Genomic DNA, 11,983 nt, shown 5'->3' on the forward strand with positions numbered 1-11,983 from the left:
CACTGACATTTGTTTCTCTGCATAGATTCTCATAAAATAAATATAAAAACTAGAGCAGTTCATATTATAGTCTGGTTGTTTAATATGAAAGTTAAGGTGGCTTTTCCCCTCCTCAGAGGGGCTGTTCACAGGTTGTCAATCCAAATCCTTAATTGCTACTCCCAGGGCTTTTAAAACACTTATTACTCCCTCAGCCTTTTTCTTTTTAAAAAGGCAAGAAAAGTCTTTCTAAGATGGTCAAAATGAAGTGGATCTGTTAACAAAACATGAAGAAATGAGTGAAGGGGACTTTAAAATAGTACTATCTATTTTCTGATTTATTTATTCCATAAAATCAAGTTCCACAGAGTAGTGTTGTACAATGATAGGTAATGAGAAATATCTTCAAATAGGATGTCATATCCTTTCTGCCTTTTAGTCACAACAATCTTTAGCACAGAAATGTAGGGTAAAGGACTTAATCATTATACAAAGTCATTCTTTTAAAGTAGCTTTTGAGAGACTCATATGGCAGGAAATGTCTTTTTTAAAAATTTATTTTATTTTTAATTTATGGAATAAAACATGCATTTCCACAACATAATATCATAAAAAATGAAACATGAAACTGCGTATCTATTATGTACAACTTGCTATTACAGGAAATTTCAGAGAAAGAAGTGGAAGAGACCAATTCAGTAGCCAAAATATGACCCAATCAACTCTTTGTAGGAATAAGTATAGGGGTCAGCTGTCAAACCTTTCTTTCTCCTTCTAAGTAGGGCAAAGGTAGAGATTAAAAAATATTTTAAAAAGGTCTTAGACATTCTTTGAGAACTTTCTGATGTTTTTCCATTCATCTTACTAAGTGTGTTAAATTCATCTTGTCCATATTGTGGGAAATCTTTGGTGAAAAAAAAAACAAAAAAACAAAAACAAACTCAAGAGCCTAAACACATGAGTAAACTGGTTTTTCCTGTTTACAGGTATTATTTCATTCAGGTTTTATTCTCACTTGCTACTTAGACTGCTAATTTATCATAAATCTTTCAAAGAACTTGAGTGCAACTAAACAGCTGTCAAAGTTTAGCTGACTTAAAAATACAATGGCAAGAAAAGTCTAAAAATTAAATGTTGGAGAAAAGTATATAGGACCAGGGGAGTAAGGGGAAGAAGATTAAATGGAAATAATTACACAGATGAATTTGACTAGTGAAAAGTCTTCACACTAAACACAGAATATGTTCAAAACCACAACTTTTTTATATTACCACAAATGACAAATCATTATATAACCTTTTAAAAAAAATCTGCAGTTTCTCTTAGAATATGGTACAGTCATACATTTTAACACCATATAATTCTTACCAGCAGCTAGAGAAGCACAACATTGCTCCTTCTCTCTGGTTACCTCATTTAGTCTGTATGGAACATCAGGAAGTGAGGGAGAAAGAAGGGGAAGAGAGGGGAACTTTCCTATTCCACACATTTGAACTGAACCCAGTGAAAGATGTTTTACAAATGTTGAGCCATTCTGAACAAAGCTGTAATTAAAAAAAAGAGTAATTATTTAATTTGCATTCCTCCACTCTAATATCCTATCTTCACAGTAACTATTACACATGTGAAGTTCTGGTAGAGTTCTGCTGAATAATCATAACTATAACTTATTTAGTCTGTATGGAACATCAGGAAGTGAGGGAGACTGAAGGGGAAGAAAGGGGAACTTTCCTATTTCACACATTTGAACTGAACCCAGTGAAAGATGTTTTACAAATGTTGAGCCATTCATGAAGTGCTATCATTTTTAAGTTCTGCAAAGGGCTTTACATGTTATCTTATTTTACTCTTAAATGAAGATAAACTCTGTAAGGTACATGCTATCATTATCACCCCCATTTTATATATGAAAAAATTTCAGGTGAGAGAATTTATGTGACTCCTTGTAGGGTCACATAACTAATAAGTGTTTAAGGAAGGATTTGAACTTAATTTTGCCTGACTCCAAATCTAACACAGTACACTGAACTATCTGGCGAAGAATTTTGAACTGATTAGGTGCTAGAAGTGGTAGAAAATACCTTTATTTTATTTCTAATATGAAAAGATCGCAATAATTTATTATTACACGAAGCTTCTGAAATAGGAACTTACGGCTTGGAATTTTATTTTCTGAATTTTCCTACTAATTTTGTGTCTTTTTATAAAAACAGAAATACAATTCATCATTTACTTCTAAGGCCAAAATCTTTACAAGTCTAATGCATCATATAAAAAAAAAATTTGAGGACTGTTGCAAATAGAACTGAAGTAATAGATGAAGACACTAAAAAACAAATATTTCTTATAAGTTCTATGATAAAATAAAATGAAAAACAAGAGAAACTGAAACTAGGTGAATTTTCCCAATGGTGCTTTTTCTGAGTCTTAAAGGACAATCTCGTATTTGAGATTATTTAGGTATGCTCCTGCCTTTAGGCTCCTGTTAATTGGCCACTCAAAATCTTTTCCAAGACTATGATTTTAAGACAAATATTCATTCATTAACTTATTTCCATTTGTTACTTGTTTATTTAAAATTTGGTATTACAGGGGTGGGCAGGTGAATAGAGCACCAGCCCTGGAGTCAGGAGGACCTGAGTTCAAAGCCTGCCTCAGACACTTAACACTTACTAGCTGTGTGACCTTGGGCAAGTCACCTAATTGCCCCCCCCCGCCCCAATCTGGCATTACAATTTTGGTACCTTTGCTAAAGAGAGTGTAATAAAGTGACTTCACATGCATTTTCTTTATAAACATTAATATTTATTCTAGTTTTGTTGGTTATACCTTGACATCTGATTCCATGCTACATCCAGAAGAGTGGTATATGCACCAATTAATATAGCATCAAAGTAACATGGGATAAGATAACGTGGAATCTGCTTCAAGTAGAAGAACATCGCTTGCAACCATTTACCAACCTGTTAGAATAATAATTTAAGAGTTAATTTAAGTTTGTTTCTAGTAGCTAAGTTTAGAAGGAGAAACCAAGCACATAACTCTACAATCTAGCATTGGAATGGCAAGATTTCCACCCACTGATAATAAAGGAAAATAAGAAAAAGAAAACTAGCCATAGATTAGAAAACCATGTAAATATAAATATGTGAATTTCACAGATGAGTATTCTATCTGGGGATAACACTGCCCACCCTAAAAAACAGTTCCACTTACTTCTGCAATAGTTCCTGATCGTGAAATCAGCCGATTACTGACATAGTCAATCATCCAATCTCCAGACCTTAAATTATTGCAAAAAGGATGTCCCAGGTCATTCTTTGGTCTTATTTCTGCTAACACAGACATTAAACCTGAAAACAGAGAGAAACATTATATTCTATTACAGATCTAAATCTATGATTCTATGATCTTTGATTTTACTATGGGCAGAGACAATTTAGTGTTATGGACTGGGTTGTCGTTAGCCTCTAATACTCTTCAAGTATAGTGAACGGGCATTTTCTGCATATAAAAGAAGATGGCAACTGTAAGACCTCCCTTGGCATTTAAAATTAAAATGTGAGTGATGAACATGTGAAAGATACTGTGTATGGACCATGAAAATGAAAGATGTATTGCAAATTCTGAGAATCACTGGGACTTGGAAGACAAATCTCCCATCAATGAGATGTGTTCGTCTTAGAAGCCTCAAGAAAGGACTGGGTCTGCTTTGTATTACTTGATGTTCTTGTTCAAAGAGCTGGCTGGTATTGTGGCTTCTGGCATGAGATAAGGAATATTAATGTGTGTACAGCCAGTACCATAAATTCCTATATAAATTAGGCTGTAGTCAACAGCTATTAAAGATGACTAAACTACTAAACTATCTCCTTCCCCAAAAGGAGGTAAGTGTGGGTAGGAGGATAAACATGAAGGTAATGAACCTATCTTTCCAGTAGTCAAAATTAATGTCTATGGTAAATTGTGTATGTAGGGTTACAACGAAATAGTGAAGTGACGAACACTTTCAGGTCTAGTGACATGAAGCCTGGAGGACTTAGACAAAATGAAACATATTTGGCGCTCCTATGTGTCTGGAACCTGTTCCATGACATATCAAAGCAATGCAGCAGGAGAGGTTTACTTAACAGCATTAGTCTTACCTTGCATACACTGACATGTAATGGAACATGATATTGTCACTGATTCAGAAATTAACCTAGACAAGAGTTTATTATTTACTTTTTCCTTTTCAGGCTGTCTCATGCCTAGAAAGTTCTCCTTCCTCACCTTCATCTTTTGGAACCCTTGGTTTCCTTCAAAGACTCAACTCAAGTTATGCCTTCCACAAGAAGCCGTTCCTAATTCTCTCAGATGCTAATATACTCCTTCCACAAACTGCCTTGTATTCATTCTCTGTGTGTCACACATTCACTCAAACAGCACTCATATATAGGCAAGCTCCTACAAGGTCTGAGGGTGAAGGTTATTTTCCTTGTCTTTGGATCTCTAACACTTAGCACAGTTACTTAGCCCACGATACCCTGCTCTTAAAATAACACTGTAAGGCTGGCAGAACTCTTTACAAATATTATTTCATTCCATTATACATGAAATGAAATACATTTTATTATACATATATACAAAGTAGTTACTTGTTTAGTTGTTTCAGTTGTCTTTGACTCTTTGTGACCCCATTTGGGGTTTTCTTGGCAAAGATACTGGAGTGGTTTGTCACTTCCTTCTCCAGCTCATTTTACAGATGAGAAAACCGAAGCAAACAGGGTTAAGTGACATGCTCAGAATCATCCAGTTTGTAAGAGTCTGAGGTGAGATTTGAACTCAGAAAAATGAGTCTTTCTGACTACAGACCTGGCACTCAATCCACTGGGCCACCTACCGACTGGATTGACTCTTGTTATAAAAGAAATCCGAGTCAAACCATTTACCAACAGGCACAATACAATAAGGGTTATTAAAGGTACCTACTAACTGAAAAGCACTGCCAGCTGGGAAAGACACCACAACACATAACACATGGCTCCAACTTTCCTTAAAATTTGCAGTCAGGAGGATGTAACACATATAAAAGTAACTGAAACATAACATAGAAATAGAAGCCACGACACTTCTATTTTTCCAATCTAGCTAAAAGGAGGCTTAAGTGTTCCTGAGCTAGCTTACCTTGAAGTCCTCCATATTTAAGGGGCGACCAGTTGGGTATATCATAGCATCCTCCACCATCTTCTTGTTCTTCTGACTCACAGCGGTAGAGTAACTGGTTTAGGTCAGCCAAAGTTAATTTGGATGCTATTCTAAGAATAAGAAAGTAAGTAAGGACAAATTAGTATTTCATCTACCAAATTCCAAGTTCAAATATTACAGTATGCTTCATTATTTATATGATCCGTGATACCATTAGCATAAGTCCTGCAGTACATTAAGATTCAATTCATTTCCCCAAAGTTAAATGCTATTTTAAAGTGATTGTGGAAACCTCTGTAAGACTAATTGTACAAAAAGGCAAACTACAATATAACTTGACTACCTGTCAACAAAAATACAGAAAACACTGGAACTGCTACCATTAAAACAACATTTCAGTTACATATGTGTTCAGAAGTGAACAAATCCAAATATAACGACTCCAATCCATCTCAAACAACCTATGCACCCTTTGAAACTCTCATTCATGTCCTCCCATAGATTCCCCACAGAACACCCATCTAACATGCTAGGAGACCTCTTTGTATTCTCTTGACATGAGAATGGATGCCAACTCCACTAGTAGTCCTTCATTCTGGCACCTGACTGACTATATCTCTTCTGATCATACCTTTCTTCCAATTTTATCTTTTAGAGCGTCTTCCCGACAATTCCTCATTTGTAACGTGTTGCAGTCTTCTTATACTTACCATATGCTGCTCCACTGCTCTTTGGGTAATCTTTAATTTCAACTATTTGAAAATCACTATTTTATGATTAGGAACTATTCATCACTGCCTTTGGTTTGGGAGGAAGCTTAGGGTAACTGAAAGAATTATAAAACATCCCAAAGGCAATCCAACCCACTTTCCTCTAGTTCAATTCAAAGTCAGCTTATCACTGTTCATTTCCAGATATGTGTACTGTTGGAAGGGCACTATGGGATTACATACAAACATTTTTTATCATAGGACACAATACATTCACTGCTATAAGGCTCCAAAGCTTGATACAATTAACCTAAGTTCTGCAAAAATGAGCTTCTGAAAACTCTGTAAGGAATCTTTTTTTTTGACTTGTACTTTGTTCTGGACTTCCTCCATGACAATGACAAACAACAGTGGGTGAATATTCATAGCCCTGTTTCTGGTCTCACTTGATATAAATAATAAGTCTTGAACAGTGTTGTTACTTCTTAAAAGAAATCCTGTAAGATTCTGACACATGCCTGGGAGTTACCTTTCTGGAGGCGAGCCTTTATAGTGGAGTTTTACTCTACTGGGTGAAATTATTTTTTGTAGTTAGCAAAAAATAGCATAGGGGAATTTTATTTTCTATACATCTTTCAGTCAATTTTATGACTGAAAAAAAATGTAGACTAATGTGGAACATCATTTATGAAAGCCTGGCGGCAGTTCCCTTTAAATATTTTCATCAAGGATAGCACTGATGCATGAATTCATGTATAGATTATTCCAATAAATTTTGTACATATAGGTCAAGAAGGCAAAAAGATTAGGAGTTATTAATGGTCTCTTGGTCTTTTTTGGGTAATAAAATATTGCACTGGTCTAGATGCTTTTCTCATTTTTGTATTATTTAGTGCTGTTGCCACTTCTTTAAGCAGCACTTTGAAATTACAGTATAAGTGTGGTGGGCTCCAGCATATGTACACTCATCAGTTTTTACAGATTTCACATTTAAAGCATCAAGATTATGAAGGTTTATGGACTGTCTAAAAATTCTATGACTATTAGTACCCTGTGTCTCCCTTCCTGACACTCTGCCAAGAACTGCCAAATTTAACTATTTAGCAAAAATATTGTAAAAGTCCTTTGGGTTGTCATATTCTTCAATTTGGGCAATTATTTTCTTTTTTCAAATCCCCCCCAGTTTTGTCTTTAAAGAGTTTTTTTAAACTTTTTCCATGTTCTCTGCACAGAGAACCTGGCTAACAGTGTTCCAGCGAAAATGACAATGGATTTGGACTGGTAGACAAGAACCTGAGTCTTGGCTCTGCCATTAGTAATAATTGCCACCTGGCATTTGTATGACCCTGGTCAAGTCATGTGATCTCTATAAATCTGTTTCTTCTTTAAATAGGATTAACGCTTATTTATTTCACAGAACTGTATCAAATAAGCAAATGTATTCTTTGCAAAATAATATATAAACTGTAAATATCCAGAAAAATGTCAGCTATTTTTATTCCAATTACCTCAAGCTATTAATTGAAGAATTAATTAAGGCATGTCCCATATATTTAACAACTGACATGCAGATTGTTATTTGCATACTGCTTTTCCATTTTCTCCACTAAGAGGATGCTTGGCTCCTCAGCACAGCTAGGCTGAGAACTAATCAAGTCTGAGAGAACAGCACTACAAAATGGTAGTTAGCATTTACACGGCACTTCTTGATTTGGTTTTAGGGGTTAAAAAAAAAAGTTTCCTAATTCAGTAATCTATTCTTTCTCTCTTTTATTGATAAAAGTTCTTAGATATAAATGTTCCCCTAAGGACTACTCTGGCTGTGTCCCTTAAAACTTTGGCACGCTGTGCTTGGTTTTGTGTGATGGGCTGGATCGATGCTCACTTGGCTTCTCCTAAGATTTCCCGATCACTACTTGGTCTGACAGTCTTCTTAGGCCTTTGTGGGAGTTACTGGGCTGTATTGCTTCCTTCTACCCCTCCAGGTTGACTGGTCTCTGTATATAGCACTTTTTTATATCACAAAAGAACCAGTGCCATCAAATCTTAACATTACTGAAAGTGTACAAAAGATGATCATGTCTGAAATCCCTGCAAAAGTATTCACCCTCTTCTCTCAATCAGTCACTCAACAAACATTTACTGAGCACATACTCTGTGCAGGGCATTGGCTAGGTACTGGGGGGCATAAAGACAGACATGAAACTCCCTGATCTTTAGGAATTTATATTTAAACAGAGGAGAAAATATGTACATATATAAATATATACAAATAAATACAAAGTAATTTCTTGATAGTGGGGGTAAGTTCTGAAAATATCTTGTGCAAAAGTGGGCAACTGAGCTGAACTCTGAAGGAAACTAAAAATTCTAAGAGGTATACGTGACAAAGGAATCCATTCCAAGAATGGAGGACAAACTGTGCAAAGACATATAGAAAGGGAGATCAATGACTTTGAAAAATAGCAAGGTTAGTTTGGATGTCCCATAGAGGTCCAGAAGTGATAGAAAGCTGTAAGGTAAGAAGGACACACTAGAATCAAGTTATAATGGGCTTTAAATGGAGAGACAAATCTGTACTTGCTATGAGATAATAGGGAGCCACCGGAGTTTACTGAATAGGGGGGCTAATTGACATGGTCAGATCCTGTAGTAGTACCAGTTTGACTATTGTGTGGAAGATTGGAGAGAGGAGAGACTTGAGGAGATCAATTAGGAGGCTATTGCAATAGCTAGGTGAGAAGTGATAAGGCCCTGGCCTTTAGTACAGTGGCCCTTTAGTGCCAGCATTCAAGATAAACACTATTTTTTAACTAATTTTTTTTGTTTTTAATTATTTCTATCAGTATCTGATTTCTATTTGTTTACAATGTTAGCACTGCAATAATGTATGTTATCTGCATGGATTTAATAGACTTGTGTGTTTGTCCATGATTTAAAAAAAAACCCACACAAAAATATCGGTAACATTATTTCTACGAGAAAATGTGCTTTAGGTTCTAAACAAAAGACATAATACCTAAACTCTTACAAAATTATTTTAAAGTGAAGTTGGGGGCTTAATGCACAGCAAGCAGTATACTAGTACTGGAATAATCTTCAACTAAAAACTAATAACAATCTCTAAAGAATTAGCAAATTTCCTATGATTAAAATCAAAATAAGAACTTTTATCACTGAAGATCATAGCTCACTTTTACATAATGACACGCTTATAAATAAGGCTAGAATCACTGCTGACAAAGCAGAGAGCTGTTACACAAAAGAAGGGTCAGATTTGCTCTCCTTTGCTCCAGAGGGCAGAATGGATAAAGTAGTGTGGGTGAAAAAGATTTCAGTCTGATATAAGCAAAAAAATTTGGACACCGGAATAAGTTGTTTGGGAAGCAGTTTCTCACTAAAGTGCTTCAAGGGAAAGTTTTGGAAGATTAATAGCAGTGTGAGCTAAGAATAAACTAATTCATTTAATACTTTTTAGTGCTCATACCACTGGTTATTCCAATTTATTCCCTATTATCTTTTGCCTTTTATTTCTCATTTTTTAAATTAATGCTAAAGATTTTTCTATATGAACCACAAAGGTTGTCAATTAAAGAAAAGTTTTTAAATTTTAAGATATTTATCTTATTTATCAATTACTGACTTCTTTTGCCTATTTACTTAATTATTGCACCTGATTTTAGGACCAGTTAGGCCTATATTTTTTAAAACTTCGAGGATGTATCATTGACAAACTGAGATATGCAATAATATTATTCAAGCAGTAGAGAATCAAAATTATATTAATCAGGTAAACAATTACTAGCTATCAAAAATTGACCAGATTTTCTCAAATAAGACATACTTACGAAACAAAAGGAATTTTTAGTATAGGATCTGCGTTGTCCACAGGAAGGCTTCCAGTTTTAAAATGAGGATTAAACTGTGTCAAATGATTTCGAAGAATGCCAACAGCCACTTGTGCATGAGGATCAAGACTAACTCTGAAAATGTTAGTGAAGAAAGGAATAATTTGTTAAAAAGCAGTAAGACTGATAAAAATGTTTCAATCATATATACATGTACATGACATTTTAAGGCAATACACATACCTGAATATAATAACACTTCCTGGAGTTAAGTTTTCAAATTCTATTTCTTGAACATATTCATTAGGACCTTTTTTGGCAACTCCAGCTTGCTTCACAATTTTACTTTCATTAAGCTTAGAAAGAAATTAGTTAAACTGTCAAGTAAATCCATACTAATGCCATTAACATATTACATGTAATAACAGAAAAAAAAGTCATATATACCTGGATATGTTCTTTAATCTCTACTGTGATATTTGGCATTCCATTGATTGAATTCTCATCTTTTCTATATGGACTCATATTTCTTTCAACAGTTCTAGCCTCAAGAACAACTTCTTCAATTTTGCCTGAAAAAAAAAATTACATTATTTTTCAGCTATAATATAACTTGGAAATAGCCATTTTTAATGCCTTTAAATTTTCTGAATTATAAGCATAAAGTATTTTAGTTCCATTACAAGTTAAATAGGAGCACTAAGAATTTGGAGATGAAAATGCAATAAAAATCACAGAATTGTAAGGACAGAAGAGCACTTGGACATAATCAAGTCAAATCCCTGATGCAATAAATGGATCTCCTCTATACCTTTTAAGGTGCTATCCAGTCTTGGGCTGAATACTTCCAGTAACAGAGAACTCACTAGTTTGTAAAAAGTAATCTAATCTGTTTTCAGACAGCTCCAATTGTTAAAATTTCTGAACTATTTAACCAATTTTCTCAGGGGATACAGACTAATCCCTCTTCCACAGGATAGCTGCTTGAGATATCTGAAAATTTTTCATGTATATTTGGAGTCTCTGGGCCATTGATTAGCAGTTCCTTTAACTTTTTCAAGACATAGTTTTGAGTCCATTTATTATCTTAAAATACACTGCTCTTGGTAAACTATAGCCTGATTATCTTTTTTTTGGAGGGGAGAGAGCAGGGCAATCAGGGTTAAGTGACTTGCCCAAGGTCACACAACTAGTAAGTGTTAAGTGTCTCAGGCTGGATTTGCACTCAGGTCTTCCTGACTCCAAGGCCTGTGCTCTATTCACTGAGCCACCTAGCTGCCCCCCCCCCCCCCATCATCTTAAAAGACTTCAAAAGGGTCTTATCAGTACCAGGTACAAAGGGGATTACTGTTTCATTTTATCTCTAAACTGTGCTTTTATCAGTGCCATTCAGTGTTAATAGTAGTCACAAGTACAAATGTCAAAGAGAATAGAACTGAGGAGAGACCCTTTAGGGGTTTACTACTAAAGACCTTCCTTCAGGTTGACATTAAAGTATTATTCAACATTCTTCAACTAACTATGAATCTGCTTATTTTTACTTTCATCCATACCACATTTTTCTATATTTGTCCAAAAGGATATCACAAAATATATGATCAAACTTCTACTTGTTATCCAGATAAACTGGGTATGGAATTTCCCTAACTCATTAGTATAATAACTGTTAAACAAGGAAGACCTGATTTTAGTGAACCTAATCTGATTCCTACTGATCTAATTCTCTAATCTGTCATAAATTATCCACTTAATAATACTTTGCAATTCTTAAAATACTATATAAATGCTAGTTATTGTTACTATAAGAACTATAAGTATATCACTTTATTTACTGCCTTATGTTATTCCTCAATGGTTTCATTTATGTCACCTATATTGGAAGTTACTTGAGAGAAGGTACTTTGTTTTATATTAGAACACTTTTCCAATGTTCCTAAATCCCCAAATTAACACTATTTTGGATATGAGTTAAGTCCTTATTAAATACCTATGAAATAAATGATAATTTGAAAAGTCTGATATTAGCATTGTAACTTGATATATGAGATTTGAAAAGTTACATTGCCTCCCTGTGGTTGTTTCCTTAATAGTACTTTTTAAAAAAGATGGTAGAATGACATACTTATGAAAACACCCAAGCTGCCCCTAAAGGATATGAATAATAATGTAAAGAAGTAAAATTGACCTCAAAGGTCTCACTGATAGGGTGAAATCCATGACTAAAGAATGACTCTGGATGGATAAGTCTTATTCAAAAGA

General features: G+C 34.6%; 1 protein-coding gene across 1 annotated transcript in view; it reads right to left on the reverse strand.

The window, feature by feature from the left end:
- LOC138162957 (glycogen debranching enzyme) overlaps positions 1–10,319 on the reverse strand; it is a 34,878-nt gene extending 24,559 nt beyond the window's left edge. Inside the window, exons 1-7 of the mRNA XM_069090540.1 lie at positions 10,172–10,319; positions 9,968–10,080; positions 9,725–9,859; positions 5,146–5,276; positions 3,196–3,332; positions 2,809–2,942; positions 1,348–1,523 (exon numbers count right to left, since the gene is read on the reverse strand). Of these exons, the coding sequence (XP_068946641.1) occupies positions 1,348–1,523; positions 2,809–2,942; positions 3,196–3,332; positions 5,146–5,276; positions 9,725–9,859; positions 9,968–10,080; positions 10,172–10,249 (904 nt within the window). The 5' untranslated portion in view covers positions 10,250–10,319. The remainder of the gene's footprint in view (positions 1–1,347; positions 1,524–2,808; positions 2,943–3,195; positions 3,333–5,145; positions 5,277–9,724; positions 9,860–9,967; positions 10,081–10,171) is intronic.
- Positions 10,320–11,983: the final 1,664 nt, after the last annotated feature.

The sequence above is a fragment of the Petaurus breviceps genome, unplaced genomic scaffold (genome assembly GCF_028583685.1).
Source record: "Petaurus breviceps papuanus isolate PSGF00001 unplaced genomic scaffold, PetGlider_PUasm1.0 186, whole genome shotgun sequence".
NCBI classification, from domain to species: domain Eukaryota; kingdom Metazoa; phylum Chordata; class Mammalia; order Diprotodontia; family Petauridae; genus Petaurus; species Petaurus breviceps.